The sequence below is a fragment of the Falco rusticolus genome, chromosome 1, assembly GCF_015220075.1.
Source record: "Falco rusticolus isolate bFalRus1 chromosome 1, bFalRus1.pri, whole genome shotgun sequence".
Classification (NCBI taxonomy): Eukaryota; Metazoa; Chordata; class Aves; order Falconiformes; family Falconidae; genus Falco; species Falco rusticolus.
Window position 1 is genome coordinate 85,897,438 of NC_051187.1, and position 24,898 is coordinate 85,922,335.

At 42.5% G+C, this 24,898-nt stretch overlaps 1 protein-coding gene across 3 annotated transcripts in view; it reads right to left on the reverse strand.

Annotated features, from left to right (window-relative positions):
* SMOX (spermine oxidase) overlaps nucleotides 1-24,898 on the reverse strand; it is a 56,132-nt gene that overhangs the window by 17,588 nt on the left and 13,646 nt on the right. Inside the window, exons 1-3 of one of the 3 annotated variants that reach the window (XM_037387585.1) lie at nucleotides 17,346-17,511; nucleotides 7,380-7,614; nucleotides 2,610-2,836 (exon numbers count right to left, since the gene is read on the reverse strand). In XM_037387585.1, coding sequence (XP_037243482.1) covers nucleotides 2,610-2,836; nucleotides 7,380-7,587 — 435 coding nt within the window. In that variant the 5' untranslated portion in view covers nucleotides 7,588-7,614; nucleotides 17,346-17,511. Of the gene's footprint in view, nucleotides 1-2,609; nucleotides 2,837-7,379; nucleotides 7,615-13,029; nucleotides 13,187-17,345; nucleotides 17,512-24,898 lie in introns of those variants that run through there. The other 2 variants (XM_037387596.1, XM_037387575.1) reach the window with 2 other exon arrangements.

Consider the following 24,898-nt stretch of genomic DNA (forward strand, 5'->3'; position numbering starts at 1 on the left):
CTCCCCAGCACCTGTTTCATCACCAGTTAAAGCACCAGTGTACTGGCCAGCCAGGACGAAACAAAATGATGGAATGTACTCTAGTGAAAATGCAATAATAATAATAATAATAATACAAGCTGAGGCAGCAGGGGACTCAATGAAACACAAAACAGAAATGCCCCAGGCAGACTCAGCATGTGTAAACAGAAACATTCTCTGCACTTTATGCCAGAAAAAAAGGTCCCCAAAGCTTGCACATGCTCCTGACCACCCACCCACTGGGGCACTTTTATCTCATACAGTCTTTTTTAACTGAAGATTTTCAGATCATGTAACCCACCTTAATTCCCACTTTTCCTACACAGTGCAGGGAAGAAACCACAATCAGCTGTCTTAAATCACTAAAGATTGTCCGACCTAACACCCCAAAGAGGCTGGGACAAGATGCTCAACAAAACCATGAGCTGCCCCTGCAAGCAATTCCAGCACACTTTGAAGGATGACAGAGAAAGCACCTCCTCAACAACAGCAATTAAGAGGTTGGCTGATGTCTTCTTCTTGGCTTAAGCTGTCCCTTATATTTTTATCGCAGAGAGTAGCTGTAGACATTTTCACAATCCATAAATGTGAAAGCCTTTTCTGTCTCCTAGTGATAAAGATATCCTGTGGCAACGATAAGCTAATTACATGTTGCATAAAGATTAACTTTTAATGTGTTGTTCTCTCATGTCACTGGCTGTTCCCTTTCTCTTGCTTTAAAAGAAAGGGTAGATTTACCAAATTAATCATTTCTAAAACACTGGCACCTTGTTATAGCTTTTATCTTATTGGCTGTATCTCAAAGCTAAGTAGCTCTCATCTTTGTGTTCTCTTCTCATTTCAGTCTGCTTGCCTCTGAACACCCTCCCTTTGCTGGACATTTTCATATCATCTTTGAGACAGGATGATCACCAAGCACTGCATGCAGTTTGGCGGTGTTCCATTTACATAAATAATGCTGCTCACTGCAGCATTTTCACTTTCTCTCTCCCTCTTTTCTAGTCTTAGTGGCTGTTAATTTTGCTCCACACACACTTCACCTGTATTTTTCCTGGCTGGCTCTGGTTCTTTTTCTATCCAGTAACTGGAAAAAGTTGTTCAGATTAATTATCTCCACCTGCCTATGTCCAAAAAGAATTCCCTCCCTAACATGGGTTGCTAGATTCCTTCCATATTGAGGTTTTTTTTGAAATTCCTACTACCACTCCCTAAAATTAAATACTTTTGCGCAATCCCATCACAGGTTCCAGTTCAGAGACCGAGGAGAGTGTCAGAAGTCTTCTAAAAATAAATAAATAAATAAAAAATAATCCCCATTTCTGCTCCCCATTCAGTTCTTGGTAATTCTTTACAGCTACAGTGACTTTTCTCTTGGTGGCTTGCTAAATGCTTATGGACACATTTTTAAACATGAAGTATGCAAGAGTAACCTGAATCTAGTGTGTGTTTACCCAAGCGTCAAATACGGGTGAAGTTCACTGTCAGATGAAAATCTGAAGGTTTTAGGCATGGCTACAGCCTGATGAAAACAATAATGTTTTGCTCTGTTTTATATAACCCACTGAGAGATCACATTACCTGGAAGACTAGATATTCTGCACTGACCCCTCCTAAATGTACTTCATAAGTGACATGACAAAAGTGTGGGGAATAATTATAATTAACTTTGGCAAGCCTCCTTCTTTCACTTCACTCTACCTAAGGCCAAATCTTCCTACTGAAAGTAGAGAGAATTAATACCAATCATTCATGTGTGCTCAACACACAAATCAGTAAGGAACCCCATTTCCCCTCTGAAAGAAATACTAGGATGACAGCAGCAGTGCTAAGTTACAAGAAAGTAAAATTGGCCTTTTTTGTCAGACTCTAACACTAGCTCATTGCTTTTTTAGCAGAGGTTAACCCTTCCACCAAACATGCATTCGCATTTCCATCTTGCAGCCTTTTATTTAGTATGCTTAGGTTCTGTGTCTGTAGTTTGGTTGGGGTTTTTTTCTGTTTGGATCTTCTGCCACATACTGAGGCCCTCATCTACACTGAACCAAAGAGGACATCACTGGACATTGATCAAAAGAATAACCTTAAACTGAATTCCACACTGGTCTGAATCTACCAGAAAAGATGTTCCTTTCCTTCTGATGCAAGAAAACTTGCAATTCCTACAATACTGCACTGACTTTGGCACACTACGGTATTTACAACATCAATAAAATATCACAGGGCTACAATATTTAGCTGGGTTTGCATTCTACTTTGTTTTACAATTTGATCCCTCCTCTACTCCCAAGTAGCTCATTCTAGAGCAAATGACTGGATCTTCCAGCAACTGTTGCTGGAAGCAATTAAATTGATGACAAATGTGGGAAGATTGTTCCTTCTGACAACGGTGGTTAATCCCACATCAGGGAAAATAGGTTATAGGTAAGCTGATAAGAGCAAACTAAGTGTTGACTTTTTTGCAAAGAAATTAAAGATATTACTGGGTTTCTACCTTTGTCCAGTACCAGTGCTTTGTCCAGTTGTAACTGTCAAGGGGTCTCACCATTTCAGGCAAACCTACAACCTACACAAAGCAGCTGAATACCAACCTCGTTGTATAAATCACTGAATTCTTCAACCACATCTTTCGGGATCCTTTGCCCATTGTTGGTAAGATGATAAGCCACCCCATTCTTGGAGTAAAGACTGATCCGTCCAACACTTCGCTCACCATCGGTAGTCTCTTCAAGTAAACCATTATCTTCTGCTAGATGATAGACTGGGTTTCCATGTGAACCATGAATCCACGTAGCTCCCAGTTCAAAAGTGGCGTGCCCTGTAGGAAAGTAAACCAAGGAAACTAGTCACTGAAGCCCATTTTCCTGAAAGCTTGTCATGCTCAACCCACAATAAAATGTACATGTGCAAAAGCAGAACAATTGCCCAAGGACAACACATTTGAACATCACTTAAGTGAACTTTCTCTGTTAGAAGACGGCAATGGCAGTGTTCTTCAAACTAGTCCTTTGGGATACAAGTTTAGATAGTACTAGGAGGATGGGATGTTTCCAACAGAGACACATCACAGTGACACACCTCTGATACTTAAAGGTAAAATTCAGAATCTTCTAGGTTCCTGGCTCTTACCATGGTTGTTGCTAGCTGCTCTATCCTTCCTATTTGACCTTTCTCAATCTTCTCTAAACCTGCGCTTAAGAACAGATCAGACAGCAGAGGATGTCCTGCCCAATTTGCAGAACAAGCCATGTACTAGTGAAGGGGGCATGAGAAGGAAAAGAGCTGTAAGAAGCCACACTGCACTATTTCAAGAAGGGCATATAAGGATATTTACATAAATATTATAGTTGTTGGGAAAGAATAGAGTACCTAAAGACTTCAAATATCCAGTGTATTCAAGAGGAGGGGATGGATACCCAGACACAGGAAGAAAAGCATCTACAACAGGGAGATGTAGGAAATTTTGGATGGCCCTGAGATAGCAACATTGGCCTGCACACTGAACCTTGTCCTGTGATTAAAAATGCACATTATTTACAAATATACCTCAGATTAAGCACAATACAAAAATGCATTTCCATTCCTCAAACGAGTAAATGGGTTATATTTTAGTATTTATGCCTTTGAAAATTTAAATCAGGTTTCTTAAAAAGATGCACTATCATGTTAAACACCAAACACATTTAGTCTTCATCACCTATACTCTCTGTCTGCAAAATACAAAAAGTTTGGTCAGCCCCACTCTCTCCCTCCCTTATAATTAATGGGGCTTACACCAGGGCTCTCACACTCCATTAAGCCAGTGCTGCCATGTTTAGGCTGGTGGCACAGGGAGATGTTCAGCAGCTGAAAGGAGGTGCTAAAAATAAGCTTGGGTCATGTCCTCCACCCACATTTTTACAGATTCTCAGAAGAAAGAGCAACTAACTGTTTTAAAGTCTGACAAAGCCGTGTTCTCCCAATATCCCAGCCAACACTATACTGTGCAGTTCACTCTGCAGAGGTGTGTGAATGCCTGATTAAGTGGGATAGTTAACAGGATCCTGCTTGATGAAGAAAGGATCATGCAGTTACTAGCCATCATATACTGTTTAACATGTAAATATATGCTCAGACAGAAAGACACTGCAGCACTACGCTATAACGCAGTCAAGTTTAATGGGTAAAAGCTCCAAGAAATGCTACTCTCCAGCTGAGACACTGCCTCCAATGGAAGCTCCACATTATCTTGTTTTTCAAGCAGATGACCATCTCATCATTAAGGTGCATGCTGATTGCCCTTCAAAATATATTATAGGACTTGACAGCACAAGACTTTTATGTGTACCTAAAACAAGGCATGTGCCTCAGAGTGTGCAGCATCGAGTCACAAATGTGTGAATATTTAAGCCACCACAAACTCCAATACACTCCCAGAGCACCCAGCCTAGTGGAAATGACTGCTGTACATTGGCAGCTAAAGGTACAAAGCTCATAAATATTGCATGTGGCAGTCACCTTGTTAATGCAATCCTCCTGAGAGTCATCACATGCCAGATCAGCAGCAGGAATACTGCCTGCTGCTTTATGTCAGGAGCTTGCTCTCTGCTACACTAACAATCCTCCTGTATACAGCTCTTATTTATGGGGCACCTGATCTTTGAAAGAAAAAAAAATGCCAGCAGGTCCCACTGTGTTGGTGCTGGGTAACAATGTGTTCCAAGTTCTCCTGTTTTCAGTAGCTGTGTGGAATATAAACAAATACCAACAAATTAAAAACAGTCATTCTACCTGTAATACTTAGAAACTCACAATCATCTCTACCAAGCAGATAAGCCAACTGTTACTTAGTGTAAGTTACATGATAAATTATTTAAAAGCGTAAAATTAAATAACATTTTTTTAAATAGAGGTGGCTAATTTACTTTCAGGGCCTTAAAAGATTTTAGTTTCAATATTAACATACTTCAAATGCACCATCCAATACAACAAAAAACAGACAAAATCTGCTTCCTATTCTGTGAATATAATTACTGAGAAACAAGCAGCAGTCAAAATAGGCCTATACACAACTATACACCATACCAGTAATTTTCTAAAGTAATACACAGATCGTGTATCAAGCCTTCTGAATACGCACAGAACTTTCAGATTTCCCATTTCAGCCCTGACTATTTCTTGGGTGTCCTGTCATGAAACATGGTGGATATATATGTTATAGATCATGTACAAGAAACACGCATAGAATCCACAAACACACAAACCCTCTGCCTCACCTGTGCTAGAAACAATGAATAAACCTCTGAAAATCCAAATTATTCCTCCCTGTGCCGAGTAGCAACATACTCTATGCAGCTGAGGGAAAATACTATCCCTTGCAAGATACAGCTCAGTGAGAGTGGAAGTATTAGGATATAACCCTGAGAAGGTGCCACCATAGCTCTATTCAAGATTTGCACTGGATCTTTAGTCATGTGTACAGATAGAGGAGTGGCCAGAGAAGTTCAACATTCAAATGCCATTTACAGAAGCAGATCAAAAAGTTTGTATGTTGAACATCCAGAAGAACCACTTCTGTAACAGTTTCTTGTAAGCTTTAGCCAGTTGTGAGAAACGAGCCGGTCTTGCATGCCCCAGGTGCAACCTTGCTGGCTCCAGGGAATACAGAGGAAGAAAACACAGCCCAGGATCAGGCTTCCCTTTTGCCCTCATACCAGGGAATAAGGAGGCCCTGAGTACATGCTGCTTCTGAAGATCTCACCACCCAACAGAGCTCCAAAATTGTTTGGCTAAAGGGCATGCGAATCTGCAAAGCACAGATGGGGCCATAACACGGACCCACCTCGGGAGAGAACTGCAGTCCACACCCACACAGTGTAACTCTGATGGTTTGCAGAGGATAAGAAAAGACGATTTAGTTTGTAGTTTTAAGAAAGGTATTAAAAGATCAAGACTTTGGTTTCCTGGTCCTCTGCTCTGCAAATAACAGTTACATCTACCAAGTGCAAGACCTCCACCAGACTGAAAAGCCTACTCTTGTCTCACGTTAGCCAAGAAGCGCTGATGAACGGGAGGAAGCAGATGCCCTGCAACAGCAAAGATACAAGTAACTGGTGAAGATGTCTAAAGGTGCGAGAATTGGTCTCAAAACTAGTACAACAAAACTATTTCACAGGTGCACTGACAAAACAATATATTGCTCCCTGAAGATTTTGGGTCTTTAACACTTCCCTCCTCTCACAGACATGATCCAGGATATTTTTAATACAGTGTATTGTGAGTAAAGGACACACTTCCCATTCTAACTTCTGTGCCAAGTCTCAGCAGAATGTAAAGTGCCCTATTCAAACCCTGGAGATTCAATTTGTCCGATTGCTTTTTCACTCATTTCCCTTCTGCAAGTTCATGGGACACTACTGTTTATTTACTGTGGTGAGTTTATCAAATAAAATATACTAAGTGATATAAGCACCTGACAAATAAAAAGGAGGGCAGCAAGAGGCCAAAGTTAATAAATACAGAGTGTGACCAGAAACAGAACTAGTTAATTGAAATCAGGAAGGCAATTCGGTAAAAGTGAAGAGCTTTTTGCCTCCTGCAGAGAAGAGATAGGCAATGCCCTTCTAGATACCAGGGAAAGTTTCATTGACTACTGTGCTGCAAAGGGCAATGTTTGTTCCAGTAGTTTTGCATTTAAAGATTTTACAAGCCCTTCCAATTGACACGGGATTAAAATATCCTGTGTCCGCACCTTTATTACACACAGAGAAAGGAAGCTGCAGAGGTAGGAAAGCTGCAAATCAGGATGAAAGGATACATTGAAGAGGTTTTCCCAGCAGTCTGAATCACAGTGGGTAGTGCCCTACACAGTAAATTAGTTCTAGGGAAATGAATGGGGCTATTTGTGAAACAGAATAGCTTGGAGCTTGCCCCTTTGCGAGTAATGGAAGTCACTGAGAAATGGCCGTTCACTAGCCAGGGGATTTACTGACTGCTCCTAGTCAAGAGTCAAGCTTGAAAAAGTTGGTAGAACCTGTCTCAATACAGTTACTTAACTACAGAATGCTTCCCACAGACCTGAGAGACACAGCTCTTCCTGTCTGGGTGAAAACAATCACAGAGATCTTAATTTCATAGAAACATGGTTTTGGAGCAGCCCTCCTTCAGAAGAGATGCACAAACTAGCTCAGACTCACCCACCCACCCCGAAAAGAGCCCAAGGACTTATGATCCTGACAACATCACTCCTCAAATAACCTTTTGCATGTGCACACTGAATGAAAAAGCACATTTCTAAGGTCAAATTAGCCTAATGACAGCACAAAGCCCTGCTACCAGAATAAAGAAAGCCCAGTGCATTACTCCCAAAATGCTGCTCTTACCAAGTTTCACACTTTGTACACGGCCTCCAATTCGGTCAGTCGCCTCAAGGATAGTTACATCCGTGAAACCACTTTCCAAGAGTGCTTTCGCTGCTGACAGGCCTGCAAGCCCAGCACCAATAACTACTATTCGAGGCTGTCGTTTTCTCCGTAGGCCACTACTAAGAGGATCATCCGTGCTGTCTGCAGATATTTCACAACTTTGCATGCCGTCCAAGCTCTCTTTCTAAGGAACCTATGGAAAAAGCAAACAAGTGTGTTCAGGGAACTCGGCTCAAACTTATCCTCTGCCGTTAAAAATCCTAAGGAAGCCTGAAAACAAACCAAAAAAAAAACCACAAACAAACAACACAAAAGTCTAGCAGAAAAGAAAACTTGTGAACTAGACCAAGTCTTCAAACTGGGATGCATAGGAAGGATAACTGAGGTCAAACTGGGATGCAACAACTTTTTGTCCTGAAGCACCAGCACTGGAAACTCCAGAAATCTCCACCCTCTTGTACCATGTAGACCAATTCCAGAGAAGTCAAAGGATTTTCAAACTCCCATCTCTTTATATAACCTTCAAAAGCGGCAATTTTGTGGTAAAGACTTTTTAAAAAAAAAAAGAATGAAAGAAAACCACATGCTCAGTGCCGACATGCCCCACAACACAGTGATGAAGCTTCATTTTGCCTCTGTGGCAACCTCAAAGCATAAGCTTTAGATCATATAACTAGGGGACTAGGTAAAGAGGATTTAGCTCAAAGCATGGAGATCAGATATCAAACCGATGATTACAGAAATGGTACAGATGGAAAAATGTTTCAACTGATGAAAGCCAATAAGGGCCAGTTCAAGAACGCCCAGCCACATGATGCAACCCCTGGAGCCAACACTGTCCAGCCACATCAGGATCTGCCTCAGCCTTTGATGAAGAGCAGTTCAAACCCATCCCAGCCCTGACTAGTGCAATTCTATCTCCAGCTACAGAATGCACCTGACTGCTCCTCCAAGCAGCATCCTGTTTTTCTTTGCAAACTCCTCAAAGCCATCTCTTTAACTGTGCATACCCTTAGTTGTCAGGCCCATCACCTTATTTTAGTACACATCCTGAGTCCATGATTAAGATTAAATTTTAATCGGGGATCACCAATGTAGGATGTCTTTGTACACAAATGTCAGTGTCTAGTCATCTGGTTCTGGGTAGGTTCACACTTGCCCTCAAGAGCACAAAGGAACAGGGTACAGAGACCCATACTCTACCAGGCCCAAGAAGACATCAGTCCTGACTTGCAAAGGATGAATCCTGGGCTGTGTGTTCACCACCCCTTGAATCATCTAGAACCCAGTGATTTAGATAGAGTGCACACATCATTCCCAGGCTTACTGTCCTCCCTACCCAACACTTACTGAATGCAGACAAATCCAAGGAGATAGTATGCTGCCTCTACCTGTTGCCAAGCTACTGGATACACCTTCTGAGCTCTTCCCCAATTTGCCCAACACCTGGCCAGCATCAAAGACTCCTGCTCCTCTCTTGCAGCACCAGGAGAGACAAACTTTTGCACTTAAGACACTGCTGGACTATCACAGTATACAGTCATGCATACTAATTAAGTACAAAGCAATAGTGGTTTCATCTGGACAGTCCCTTTTTCTCCAGGATCTTGAAGAATTTATGTATGTTGACCAAGCATCTATCCCCTGCTCTCTGTAAGAGACACCAGACTGCAGTCAGCAGTGATTTAGGCAGTGGTATAAAAAGTAAAGTGGTCCTGCTGGAGCTCTTGACATCTATTTTGAAAATGTTTCAACTGGAACAACTTCAGCTCAATCCACCCTATCTGGGCTCACCTGCAAAAGAGATCAGCACAGTGCCTGTAACAAGCTCTGCTTCTGCCAGTACAGCTCGTTCCAACTGCCTCTGAACAACGGAACAGGTGACAACGAGCAGCTCTGCCTGCAGCCATGCTAAAAACTTCTACCTGCGACCACATCAATCATCTCACTGTTTTCACCTCCTGACTAACAGATCTCAGCTAGCAGATGTTTGTCATAGGGAGCCAGACATTAGTGTTTGGAGAGTTATTTCCAAGCTGAAGTCAAAACATGTCAGGCATCTGATGCTTTCTAGTCCACGGTGAAAGAATCCGTCACGAATCATGATCATTTGACAGGCAGAAAAGCTGTGAGCAGCCAAAACCAGGCACTGGACTTACTCTGAGCAAGCTGGATTCAAACCCAGTACAACAGTTTAAAGAAGTAGCAGTGAACAATTTCTTTTCTTCCCTGTTCCACAAGAAACAGTAAGATCTGGAGCAGACAGGATAGTGGAGGGTGCAAAGCTCCCTCCCTACCGTAGCTTGGTGAGATGGGTCAAGTTTCCAGTTGCAAACACCTTAAGACTTGTCTCTACTTGACTCTGATGTTGATTCATTGCTTTTGTGGACTTCCCCCATCTTGGACAGGAGTGTTTTGTTCTCTTTTATCTTAATCCAGTCTGAAAGTGGATTTTCAGAATGGGCTAAGACAAAGAGGAACATGGCACTCCATATATGGAGGGCCTCCCTTGAGAGTTAGCTGGGAACTGCTCCATAATGTGTAGGTGAAATCCTCACCAGTCAGAGGCTGATACAATGACAAGCCCGCTCCCCAACAGACTCCCACAAACAGAGATAAGGGATAACATTCTAGTTAAAAGCCCAACTATAAAAAAAAAAGGAAGCATCACTTTTCTGTATTTACCAGTGCAGGACAATGGGAAGGAGCTGGGTTTCCTACAAAGAAATGGATTTTTCCACCACCTTCTCTTGAGGCTGAGCAAAGCCACATTTCTTGGGCCCTGTCAATCACTGGTCCTTTACTTCCCCTCCCACACATCTCAATTTATCAACTTTTAATCTAACAAGATGGGAAATCAAATTTCTCTGGGTTCTTTTAAGATCTTAAGATGGGCCCCAAACATTGGGATCCCTGTATTCAGAGCTCCAAGAAAGTCTACCACCAGGATATGAAGGGAAAAGCGGTACAGTTTTTAAAGAACTGCAACAGCAAGTCACGTGGAAAAGTCTGGTGTTGGTACAAAGAGGAATGACCCTCTCCTGGCAGCACCAGCTTCCAGCAGTAAGTCCAATAAAGACTGTTAAGGGAGAGATAACGTCCAGACCACTGAGTCTAACAACCCCCGGGGCTTCTCCCCATTGCATTTGCCAACTCCTTTTTCCTTTTTGAATCCCTCTATACTTCTGACCTTCACAATAATGTTGTGGTGAGGATCTCTGCAGTCTACTAATCTTCTGCAAATATTAATGTCCTTTTGGTGATTTCAAAACTCCTACTGAATGAAAATTGAGGACATCCCCCGAAACTATGTTATAAGAAACATTGAACAGTCATTCCTTGTTCACATTCTCCTCAGTGCTAAGAATGCTCACATATGATCCTAGTTATCGCTTCTTCAGGAAGAAATAAATCTTAATCTGGCTAGTCCTTCCTCATTTGTAAACTATCATAAACCCACAGCTGAAATAAATCTTGAAGACATTTCTAGTAAGAGTTACTACGACCCATAGACATTCTACAACACTCTCTACTTCTCATCCAGTCTCCAGATAGCACTTCAATACATCTATTTTAATTGCCACAGTAAAGGAACATATTTTCTGCCACCTACATCCTGTAGGAATTACTCTAGTTAGCTCAGTTCTTTAAGTACAGCTTTCTCACTCCTGGTTTCAGCAAACTCATGCAAATTCTTCACATGAAAGCTTCAAGAAAATGTTTTCCCCTCCTGTTTCAGCATTTTAAGACTGGATTAGGTGACCTATCTAGACACATGAGAAAATAACAGGGTATTTTGTGCGTACAGAATCCTGATTTAAAAACCATCCTTAATTAATTAGCCAACAGCCTTTACCGTATGATCGGCAGGGGAAGGCAATTAAAATTTAACAAGACCTTGGGCTTTCCAACCAGGATACATGCTCCACTGTGAAATGAATGGACAATAAAAATATATGAATCCCCACTACACTTTATTTCAGTATCAATTACACACGCTATTAGGCGCGTAAGTAAGACAAGCACATAAAGTACAATCTATTATGTGCAATGCTCTACCTTCACTACTTGTCTGGCCACCACTTAGGGCTTCAGCCACTTAATATTACCAGGTCCTCTGACACAAAAATAGTTTGGCTTTTTACTTTCTCTTGATTGCCAAAAAGGGTTGTTTTGGTGGTTGTTTTTTTCCATCACAGGGTAAGAGGTGTGTTAGCTGTAGTACTATGAATCTCTTTGAGGCTGTAATTTTACTTTGTATCCATCTAAGAGCAAGTGAAGTACTAAAACATAGCTTCACTAAAGTTCCCACTGCTTTGTCTTGCTTATACCTTTGCTGTGTGACAGCTAACAGGCCCCTATTACCCACAAGAAAAAAAGTTAGCCAACCTTCCTTCTGTCTTAAAATTACAGCTTTGATCCTTTTACCTCTTGCACATCTAAGTGTCTTACTCATGATATTTTAATCACTTCTTCTTCCAGACCTGCTCCCCTTTATCAATCTCTAGTGCCATTTTGCCCTTGCCTCCCTAGGTGCCACAATCCTTCGTTCGTTCTTTCTCACTACCACCCATTTCCTTCATTCAAAAACACCCCTGTAAAAATCCCTAAAATCACATACACACACACCAAAAAAAAAAAAAAAAAAATATCCTGAGCACAACTGCTGTTTCCCAGCAGACAAATCTTTGCAAAAATGTATTTTCTAAGATGGGCAACATTCTACCAACCCAGAATCACAAGTTTCCATTTCTGTCATTTGTACCCTTCAATCCTACGAGCTCCCCATCCCTTCATCTCTGCTGATCTTAGCTATGTGCCAAGCCCACTGACAGCTCCCAGGGAAATGACTTTTCATCTGCACAGAGGAGCCTTGTTAGCTTTCAGAAGGTCTTCACACCAGAGCTATTCTAGCAATAACTTAGAAATTATTTTGAATGGATTCTTATGCTTCATCCTTTTAATAAGGACATATTCTGGATACACTCCCTTTAACAGAGAGTTCCTTCTACTTACTTAAGTTACAACGGCCCCACAGACAATGGCAACCTAGAAACAGCATGAATGTAAACGTCACATTAGCCTTCTCTACCTTTAATCCAGCAGCAATAGCAATAACGTTCAGAGGTACGTCCACTTCATGATTTTTTTTTTTCTTATTTTGCCAGTAAAACCTGGCAGGTCACAAGGAAGAAGCCAGAGAATTAAGACAGTTCACAACTGCCCTCCTTATTACAACAACACTCTCTAATCAGGCTATTCTTCTAGGACCCTTAAGAAAAAGGTCACCAAGGCTCCAACAATTTAAAAATACAAAACAAAAATAAACAAAAACGTTTCTCAAGGAAATCTGCTATTCTTAGCTCAATCAAATACTCTTGTGGTAGTACTGTCTTAGCTGTAATTACACAAATACTCATACAAGGCAACGTGCTCACATGCTTAAAGGTTTGTCTGGTAGTTGGCTGGGGGGGTTTGGTTTGGTTGTTTTTTTTTCTACCAGGATTGGCTGGTATTAAAAGAAGTGACCTTCCTCTCCCTTCAGATTTCATGTAACACAGCAGAGTGTCTTATACCCATGAGCCACAGCTGCAAGCTCCCAGCTTACCAGAGACTCCAATCATGGTCATCCCAGCTGGGACTCGTCTCACCCCATGTCATCATTTTGGTGTCAAACTTCCATCTTCTGCCTGCAGCCTTTCAGGTGATGGAGAGGAGTAATCCATCCTGCTGACCTTTGCCACACCTATCTTAGGATGGGCAAGCTGAAAGGAAGATTCCAGACTAGTTTAAGACAATCACCTAACTCTTCTGAGTCCTCTTACATCAGCAGTTTAGCTAGGATCAGGAGTTTGCTTTGGAGTAACCTTAACACCCCCACCTCCCATGCCTTCATTTGTGCTGTGCAATGGTATCAAAGCAACCTAACAGCTTCACTCCTTGTGGATGAAACTGAACTACAAGATGCATTTCAGGAGAGCCAAAATATATCCCAGCCACTAAGGGGCATATATTATGGGACTAGAGTACTGTAAGTCCAACCTGGAGCCTCTGGGGACACACACTTACAGACATGGGAACCTCAGCACTGACTCTTCCACTCAACATTTCACCTCATATTACCATGACATACTGATCTAGAAATAGCTTTTGACAGCTAAAATCGGGTTGAGAGGAACTGTAGCTCCAGAAGAGGCAGCCAGTGGCTACACTTCCATGTGCTATTCCAAGAATTCTGCACAAGGATGCTGTTTTCTTTCCTAACCACACTATTTGCCTGAATTTCTTGGTCCTTCTATAGTTAGTATGAAAATTTTCAATTCAACACAAGTGTAACAGCCAGTCTGGAGGGTGAGAAATGCATCATCAACACTAACTCTCTGCTGACCGCACAGACCAAGAAGCTCCAACATAATCAACCAAAATTTACCAGGAGTCACTTCATTCCCTCTAGGTTTTTAATTGATGGGAATTAAGCATCATCCTTAGTCAGAAACCTAAACAGCAATATTGTGTGTTTTTGAAAGGAACACAGATAACAACAACAAGACTTCATTTCAGTTGAAAGACTAAATGGAAGCACAAGAAATAAACACACTACTATTTTCTTTTTAAGTGCAACTATTCAAGATACTATCAACACATGAAGGGGCACGAAATATACATGTATCTATAACACACGTTTTTCAACACAGTCTGAAAGTGTTTACAAACTGAGAATACTTGACACCAAAGGATTAATTCAATCTAAGCAGAGACAAAGTGAGACTGAGCAACCAAGACCAGAAGACAGAAAAATTCAGAACAGAAATTAGATGGCTATTTGTAACACTGACACTAATCAGTTGTTGAAATACTTTTCACTAAAGACAGAGAGTATACTGCTTGAAGCTTTTAAATCAGGATCCAGTATCTCATAGACTATACACTCCGGTCCCACCAGAAGACAGGGTTGTGGTGCTAGAAATGCTCCTGCCCATTTGATGGAGATGGCCAGGGCAGATCTGCAAGATGAAACTTTCTGGCCTTTGCACTTCAGGAATCTACTATGGTGCAGAACTGTATGTTTCTGAGCACATGCATTATTAGCATAGTTGTGCAGAGATGGAGTGCACAAGCAGGTGGTTTCCAGTGATGCCTAAGGAATGGAAATTTGCACAGACCACCCAGTACAGGGCATCTCCTGGGCCTCAGAAAACAATAAAATAGAAGTAATAATAATAATAATAAAAATAAAAGCAACCATGCAAAATTGTTAGTACAGTTTCAAAAGCCATTTTTCAATAGATGTAATAATCTCTATTACTTCAACAACTGCATACAGAAGAGTGGTTATCTGAAAGCACAACAAGCAAAGCCTATGTGCAAAAGCTCCACAATGGAAACAGAAAGGCAACTTATTCAGCAGATGTAAAGACACTCTAGTCTTTAGGCCATTAACTCATTACACAGTCTAGCACTACTTGTACTAAGCAAGTGTATGGTCGTAATGAGTAACGTTTATCTAAGTAACTGCAATAACAAAATTTTCAATTATCATCTCTAGTGCACCTTTTTTTCTAAGCTGAGGGAGAAAGGCTTGGAAGGATTATTCTAGTTGGAGCAATTTTATCTCCTTTAACACCTTTCCAGGCTTCAGGCTCAGGCTGCCCACTGAGTATAGGCCAGGATAGAGCAGATCATCTCTCTGAGTTGATACAGAAATGAAGTGGAAGGAGATTTCTGTGCTGGTCACCCATGCCTCCTATCACTGTTAGCTGTGGCTCTCCACTGCTCCTGGCACAACAAACAAGGATTTTGTAACTTCTCCCTCTTTTCCCCTTCCATCAGCCTTCTCAGAAGCAAGCACATTAATCCTTACTGCCTGTTATTACGAGATGCTCTTTCCAAGCTCTCCAGGCTGTAAACATGTCAGACTGGAAGATACGTCTCTTTTTTCCTTGTCCCCATATCCCCCCCGCTTCTTTTTAATCCAGCAGGTTGCACGCCAAACTCACTCACAATGCTTTTCAGAATCACCATTTATACCAGCATGGGTTAAGTACAAACCCCCTTTCAACAGAAGGCAGGAGCATTATTAATTGAACTTAAGTACTCCACGTCAGTCAGGTACGTGAGCAAAACAAGCCTGCTGTTATAAACTGCCTTTGTACAGTAGTTGTGCAAACACCAACCTGGCAAGGTTGCGTCTGCAGCACAATGGGAGGTTTATTGCATCGGAAGCAGACACGCCTCATTTATTCAGCTACCTGGAGAGCTGCAGGAGCGGGATAATGGTCCGCAGCCATCTACATACATACCAGAGCCCTTCCCAAGCTCATAAACCTGTGTCACCGACAGCACCCGCACCAGTGAGATCAAGGTTAACTTGTGCTACGCCTGCACATGCTGGAAACTCATCTCCAGCTGCTGGGCTGAAACGACCTGAAGAGTAGCATTTCATCATCACCATCCTCATACTCAGGCTTTATTCAAGTCAGCATTTTAGTCTAAACAGGTTTGCCAGCTGGATGTGGGCAGCTGGAACAAGTCACTCAGCCCCAGACCAGTCCTGCTGTCCTCTTTTGCAGGCAGCTGCCAGGTCTGGGCAGGCAGCAGGCCCTGGCAGAGAAGACCTGTTCTGACAGCTCACTGAAACTGGTGTTGGTCAGAAGCAGCCCCTGAGAAGCTCTACATCAACCTTCTGCTCCAAGTAGGACCATCACCAGCACATTCTCCTTGAATGCGGTGTTTTCCAGTATTGGAACAAGCAAGACAGATCCAAAAATCCCTGCTTTTCCCATCAGCACAACTTCATCCCCTTGCTCCTCATCATCTCTTCATGCCTGACCAGAGCCAGGAGGCTTGGAGATGCTGCATGGGGATATCTGAGCCTGAGTGAGTAATTCTCCTTGGACCCAAGCGGGTTTTCAGTGGAGCATCTCCACCATCTCTATAGCATCCCTCTCTACTCCATCCACACCACCAATACAACCCATTTATCCTGTGTGCCTCACCTCTGCCCACAAGCCCTGGCGACAGAGAGATGACCACGCTCATCTTTCTCACCATGATGGTACAAAGAAGCCAGACAGCTTCTCACAAAAGCAAGCCAGCACTCCTGTCGCAGACAGGCAACTTATGTCCTGCATTATTTTTCTACAGGCAAAAGCCAAAACAAAGTGGTTCAATTTCCAGAGAGTTGCTGGAATTTATAGGGATGGCTGTGAGAGAAAAGCAAGCTGGAACTGAAAACAAATGCTACCACCCACTAAAATTTGCCCATGTAAAAGCCCAAGCCATTAAATGTGGCTCGAGGTGCTGAAAAGGCTTCAGTTCAGTAGCATCCATCTTACATTAGCATCTACGAGCCCCATTTACAAATTACTGACCCACCCCAGTGACTGACACACAGTGAATGCAGAGCTGGATCAGACATCAAGGAAGGAAACACATTAATAACATACCACGTGCACTCTCAGACAGATGCATGAATAAAATGCTTCCCGTTTTACCCATATGCCAAACCTGCAGCCTCGCACCCAAAATCCTGGCATCAGGTTTTTTGAAGGCCTTCAGGCTGACTCTGCACTCCTCTTCCTCTGGACATATCCCAAAAAAGACAGAGGGAAATTACAGCATTAATCTTTGCCTGTCCAAACTCAGGTCTCCTCCAGCCTGAGAAGGTGACCTTAGCTGGGCTGCCTAGCCTTTACTCTTTAAACAAAACACCACAAGCCTTATCTTCATTTACCCCCTCACCGCCAGAAATACCACCTCTCCATACCTCAGGGGAGACAGAGATGGGGCCATACTAAGTTGTTTCCTCTTTCCAAGCTGGGAAGAAGCTGTGCTTCCTCAACACACACACAACAAATATTGGACTCTGACTCCTACTGCGGCCACTGATGGTCTGTGGGACCTTGGGCAAGCCATTTCACCTACCTGTGTCAGATAAAGACGACCACCAGGAGCCACCTCTGTAAAACTACTCCGCTAGTTATGAATGACAAGCAGCCCAAAGCTGCTGGATTTTAGAGTTGAGGCCATAAGACTTTATGCAGGCTACAGGCTCCAAGCACAGCACCACTCTGTGGTCCTACACTGCCAGCCTAGAAAAGGAAGCAGAAATGTTTAAGTTCAACAGCAACAACTTGTTCTGAGAAAGGGTATTTCCCTTTCATATTCTAAGTATGATCCAAGACAGCTGTCCCCTTTGCCTCTTCCCACAACACTGTCATCCAGGAAAAATCCAGAAAAGAGAATAAATCTTCAAATCTGGCATTTTGCAATTATCCCTGAATCAACAAAGATGGTGGAAAAAGTTCCATGATAAGATCTTCTGCCAGCTTAGAGACAATGGGTGCCTCCTTTGCCACATGATTTTCTGAGCAGATTATCCAAAGCTGCATTGCAAGAAAAGACATAGCTAGCTAGAGTCCAGATCTCTGAGCGATCAGACCAGTGGCCCACAGAGAGTGGAAAATATGGACAGAACAGCATCTATGATAATCCGGTCTTCAAGACAAGGAGGGTCAGGAAGCACTGCAACGAGCCACCAGCTCCCATACCCATCACAGGTGGGCTACCCTCCCTGCTGAGAGACGATCGGCAGAGCTGGCAGGGCAGTGGGCTGGGCAGACAATTTTAGACAACAAGCCAGCAAAGATGGAGCAGGCAGGGAGCAGAGCCCACTTTGTAAGTGGGTGCCAGAGTTCTGACTTTACAAACCAACCTGCTGAGGAACACACAAGCATCACACATGATTTACACAGCTGCAGCCGCCGAACCTCATGGAATAGCACTGACTTCAAGCAAAGAAGAAGAGTCAGGGTGTTTTCTCTTGCTACACCCCTACCCCCCTGCACACCAACATTCAGTTTGCAGCATCATAAAGTATTCTAGTAACACACCAAATGGCTACCAGAAACACTTGCCCCAATAAGCTTCCTCCACTCTCCAAAGTCATAAAAAATTTGTTAACTGAGAAAATCTCTGTACTTTCCAATGTTCAGAGGGGATTAAAACAGAGAAGAAATAGGTCACTGGATGGTGCTTTTGATCAGGTAACCACTGCACATTTTTATCACTGTGATCCAACTTGGTTTAATGCCTGCAAATATCCCTTGAGTCAAATGAACTTGTTCAAAGCTGATTCACACCAAGGCTACTTTTTAAATTGGGTACTTGTTGACAAGTAGAATATATTTAACAAGCCCCAAGCATCTTGGCATGCAATATAAAGACTTCCTATTATGAGCCGGTTTTGGTTTTTTTTAAAGCTAACATATGGGCAGAGCAGGTTGCCTGCCATGGGGCACTTCCATACAGTGCTTGGCACTGACAGAACTACAAGGATATCCAAAAAATAAACCAAAGAACATTATGCCAAGAACACAGGGGATGAATCACATCATTTAAAACTTACTGATAAAACTCACCATTATGTGTTGTTTTTCAAATCCTTCTCATCTGAGGGAAAAGAAAAGAAAATAAATCAAAATAATTGGCTGGTCTATGGCTAATTCTCAGGCGTTCTGCTGGCTGAAGGGTACCATGAGAACACGGCAGGCTCAGCCAGCTCCAAGATGCTGGGATGGGAAGCCACTATCTTCAAATACTCTTCAAAGGCCCTTCTGACAGCCTGCTGGAATATATCTTGGTCAGTGGGTCAGCATCTTTATTTACAGTATGGGGAAAAAATTAAGGACTAAATGCTTCCTCCACCATGAGAAGCTCCCATGGAAGTGCTAGGAGATGGTCACCATCCCCAAGTGATTCCCAGAGAACTGGGCTGAGAATGTTACCAAAGGCCTTTCACAAACACTCAGCAAGGACTGTGATGGTAAGATGGGTCAGCTACGGTCAGACTGGCAAGAGGGACAGTCTTGGAGGCATAAGTCTCTTCCTTCCCCTTTTTATGACAGCTTTTCTGGTCACGCAAAGCTGGTTAACTTGTCTGCTGAGACATTGACTTCCCTGTGCCATGCAGTCTGGGTTATGGAGCTTCTCCTGCCCACGCAGCTAGTAAGATCGGAATGCTGTAATGCTGTGTTTCATGTGCCAGAAGCTACGGTATTACACGGGACACAGTTAAAAGGAGTTTCACAGCAGTGACAAAAAGCACAGCTTAGGCATGTTCCTTGCACAGCAAAGCAAATCCAGTAAATCTACTGCTCTACAAATCCCCTGAAGATAGAGCAAGGATATGCTTAGCCAGCACATCAGCATCCCCTTTATTTTGGAAGGTTGCAGAGATAGGTACAAGGGCCCACCCTACCTAGAGGGCATCCCACAACATCTATCAACATCAGTGACAGCTCACACTGCCAGAACACTCTTCTACTGCATCAGAAGAAGCTGGAGAGAATATGGACACCGGAGTGGTATTCAGCCTGCTGCAGTGAATGGGATATTCCCATCTTAACCTTGGCAATAGAAATGGAGATCCAGCCAAAAATTCTAACATCTTTGGTTTCCACATCCTATTGATCATCAGGGACCTGTCAACATTCTCAGCTGATCAGAACCTAATCCAGTACAGCAAGATGCAGTTTGGCTGTGTTAGCCTCCAACCAGACAGCAGGTTAACACCTCAGGAACAGAGCTGTTCAGCTAACCAGGACAAACAACCAGACCCAAACTGGACTGCCTTTTCCCATGTTTTTGCAAGCTTGCCAAGTTCTGGTTGACCCCTTGGTGGGAATCTTCCCCTTCCTCAACCACATTCAGTATTCAGAGGTATCTGCCACTTCTAAGCTTCTCATGAAAGCAAGGCTTGGTGCTTCAGGACTGTAAAAGGAAGGAGAGACAGATAGTAAACTACAGAAAAAAAGAACTTATAAACTAAAAAACACTGGCATAATGGATAGAACAATGCTGCAAACAAGTTTCCTGCAGAACTTGTATTCCAACTGCCAAAGAGAGCTGTACCCTATTCCATCTGGATAACCATGCGATCTTATCTTCACTACCCTCCTCTCTCCAATTGTTTGAGAAACTTAATTGATAGACCAGCCTTAATTAAATAGGAAACATGCCCATGTTTGCACAACTCTGAACACAATCGGTTCTCAGTCAAATAAACACTGGTGTCCATAATACATTTGGGAATTCTCTGTGGTTTGGGGTTTTAAATTCATTGCAGCAAGCTTGAGAGCAAAGTTTCAACAGGAATCTTTTCTTCTCCTCCCATTCTCTGCAATAAGATTGTGAGACAGGGAATGAATCCGCATGCAGAGGCTCAGTACTGGTTCCAACTCAATGTGTACATGAGGATCATTTCAGGACACACCATATGAGACAGGCTAGCCCAAAAGCAATCATGTTTTCTCACCACTTCTCAGAACCCAGACGTAACTAAATGCCCTGAAATAGCAGTAGAACTCTCTAAATAGTAGCACTTCTTCTCTATTTGAAAACAACACCCACACTGAATCTTTGATTTTAAGCCATCCCCAAGAAGTTACCACATCTTTACCATTCAAGCCACAGGGAAAATCATTACATGCAACAGAAACACTAGGGGATGAGAACCAAAATTAGAAAAGCCAAACACCGCACTGATTTACTCCCACAGTAATTGGATTGACTTCAGCCTGGAACAGACTAGACATGACTCCAGGAAAAGTACGTCTCGCCAGGTGCTGAGGGGACTTCTCCTGGGCTTGTGCTTTGCTGGAACGTTAAAGACAAACCACATCCTCCAGCTTTAAGACAGCAGAACAAAACCAGGGCTGGCTTTAGCACACTGCAACACACGCAGAGCTTTCTCCATCCTGCTGTCTGCACAAGTACACTCACATTATCAGACAAGAGCGCAAGGTAGGGGAATTCAGGTTGGCAAGCACATTCTTAGATCCCGATGAAGTCTGTGTCATGATTGGTAGACTGGCTTTCTGAGGGTTTTTACTCACCAGAACCTTCCCTTGAAGAAGACAGGTGTTTTTCCTCATGGTGCTTGAGCTGTGGGGTTTTGCATACAACAAGAAATGTTTCAATACAAAAGAACAGTCCTTCTCCTAACTAAATGCTGTCTACTTTCAGGTCATCTAGAGATATCCAGAGGAAATGGGCAACTGCTACAAAAAAAACATATTATACAGGAACGTATCCCTGCTGTAAAGCCACAGAAGCAATTCACTCTGCTGAGTGATCTTCCTCCTGAGTGCTGGGGACACCAAAACAGAGCAGAGAGCAGAAATAGCTCATGAAAGACAAGGAAAAGAAGGGTGGGAAACAGACAAAAACACAACAGTGACTTTTGGCTTTTGTTTCCACCTTCTTGAAAACTTCAAAGCAAAGCCCAATGACATTTTGTCTGGAGATGCCAACAGAAAACCTCGTCCAGTTGACTACTTGTGCTTTGAGGTTACTAAGTGCCCTGCAGGCAAGTGCAGCCTGGAGTGCCATGGGATGCACACTAATGATGGATTATCACTTCTGCAAGGTGCCTTTCATTCCTCCTGACACACCTGAACTCAAAAACACTTCCCCTCTGTGACAATCAAAACATTTTGCTGAAACAAAAGGAAGTTTACTTTGCATTTCTCCTCTTCAGGAAACTGTGTCTCAAACAGCTTCACAGAATTAAGATAGAACATTGCTCAGAGAAATTAAACAGCCAAGCTGAGGGGAGGAAGCTAAAAAAAAAAAAGAAAAGAGATTTTAGATGTAAGTTTTTTCACAGAGCAGGAAGACTTGTCATGTGGCAAACAGCAGAAACCTGGAACTCAGACACTTGTGATTTATCTCTTCTTCCATGGCCTTCCCATGTGACTGGGGGTAAAAGAATGACAATCCTACCCATAAGTTGCAAAAAATATAGCACAATTTCAATGTCTTTAGATGGAGCTCATTTTATTCAGCACGTCACACTTTATCCTTTCAGTACTTCAGCTTCACCATATGTAAAACAGCATTAGCACCTAGCTGTGCCAAAAAAGCATTTGATTAATGCCTTCAAATGAAAAGGAATCTGTGTGAAGTATTAGTTACCCACCAGGACTGCGCTATGTGGAAGTCAGAAGAGATAACAAGCCAATAAATTTCAAATCACTGTTTGCATCCATCCCATAACTACATACTGAAATCCACACAGCCTACAGATAGGCTGGCAAGTTGGCAAGAGAAATTTGTCATTTCTAAATTTAGCAGACACTTCAATTATTGTACAATGCTTCAAAAGCAACAGAGACATAAAGTGGAGTTTGTAGGACAACTATTTAAACTTAAATGAGAGCTCTGCTCACTGAGCAAAGTCTTTTCTTAATTCCCTTCCTGTTTGGACAATCTGATCCACTTCTTTTTTTCCACCACAACCACAAGGGTCTGTCCTGCAGTGAATGGATAGCCTTTTTTCTGGGATAACTTCCAGGTTAAAAAGAAAGGATTTACACTTGAATGAAACATAGGCTCTGTATTTGGAAAATTTGTTTTGAAAACTTGGGAAGGAAGCAAAGCCTCCTTCATTTAAAAAGGGACTCAATTAACATTCTCCAACAAGTCTTCCTAGTGAAAGAACAGTACTTGCTGGGGGACATGTGATCTGAAACTTGTTCTCCTCGCTCACAATGTCCCTTTCTGACAGGCCACTTTTTTTTGTGAGACACGAGGATCTTTGCACAGCTTTCCAAAGGACTGCCTGTCACAGTCAAGGCCTTGACTCCAGACATAAGATGTTCTATGACTTAGGCTCAGGAAACTTAAAAACAGTGCTTAAAGACCCTAACGAAGACCTAGAGTGACACGTTCACTCTGCAAGCACTGTGGAACCCTCTACAAGGACAGCTCATCCACCTTCAGCCACAACAGCGAGATGAATCCTCCCCAGGAGCTAAAATGCATCGCAATTTCACCACCTTGTCTTCTTGAAAACATACAGCATTGCACATCTGGTTTTGGTTTGAAAACATTTTGTAAAGACAGCACTGATGACCAACCAAGCAGGTGTTCTGCTTTTGACTCATAAGTCACCAGGTGTGGGTTTGATCTGCAGCAGGCAGCGGCCAGACAGGACCACCAGGTTATCCTGGTTTTGAAAAACAATCCCAGAAGTGCTAGACATGTCTAGATATTGCCCACACAGGAGAAGGAAAACAACCTATGCCATTATTTTTTTCCAGCTAAAGCTAAAAGGAAGAAAGGCCACTGACAATTTAGTATCTACTTTGATTTCTGAATTCCCTTATCAACTGCATATGACAGAGCATTCCTCACCCTTTAATAAGTACAGGTCGAAGTCTAGCCCAACTCCAAGCTGATGATGGATTGAGTATGGGAGTTTACTTCAGTACACAGCAGTGTGGAATGGGAGATAAAAGTATTATTAATGCATATTGTTACCAGAAGCATGCAACCTACACCTCATTTAACACTTTGGGGAGAAAATCTGTAACAGACAAGTCTCATTCATCTCTTCTGGATGCCTCAAACTGAAACCTGACCCAGGCACACAACAACAGAGGGGAACAGTTATGCTGTCAGTGCCGCAGCTAGGAGGGTAGGCTTTCTATGTAGAGAAAACAGGGACACAGACTCTCTCCAGAGCCTGTCTCCAGGAATTTAGATGCTGAGATGTGAACTATCCTTTGGAAAAATACAGTTTTCCCTGCTGACCACACTTTTAGTCCAGGCACTAATCAGGTGTGGATAGTTTTCCCTTGCTGACCACACTTTTAGTCCAGGCACTAATCAGGTGTGGATAACTATAAAAACTTTTCTGCACTCAACAGCTCTAGTTCATCCAAAATAAATCGGTGGTTTCGGAGTTTTACTACACTGAAATGGACCAAAACAGTTACTCTGCATCTTTTCCCTTTGTCCAAAATAAAAGTGACTTAGGGGGGTTGTTATTTAATAAGATTTTCCATGGGAAAGCCAGCATGTTTTAAATTCACACCCCACTTTACAGCGGAATAGTTTTCCTCACATGGTCAAGTGCCCAACTCTTAACCCTTGTCCACAAAAACACAAATGTCAAGACAGAAAGCATCAGAGAATCCTCTAAACTTCCCATATAAATGAACCACAAGGTACCTTCCACAGCTGGGAATTGAGCTGCTCGGTGATAAGCACCCTTAATGGAGTTTACATTTGCTTAAGACACTTCAAGATTAAGTGGTTTACTACTGTCTTTTCTGTCTACTACAGACAGATGTTGGACAGCTTAACAAACTGAAGATATATTTTAGATGAGGTAAGCAGGCTATAAACGCAAAGTCCAAGTTAACTCTCCCAAAATTTAGGGCCAGAAGTAAGGCTCAACTAAAGCCTTTTGTCAAAACGCTCCATCAATCCCAAGGGAATCCAAAAAACATTTGGATAGGACATGTTTCACATAATCACTCCCCCATTACCTTCAGCTAAAGATCCCCTTGGCAGATGCATCTTTTGCACCCAGAAACGTCCCTTGCAGATTCAGTCTCCTGAGAATGTAATAGGTGGTGACAACTCATGAAATATGCTCATATACACGTCTTTCAATAGGCAAGCTAGCT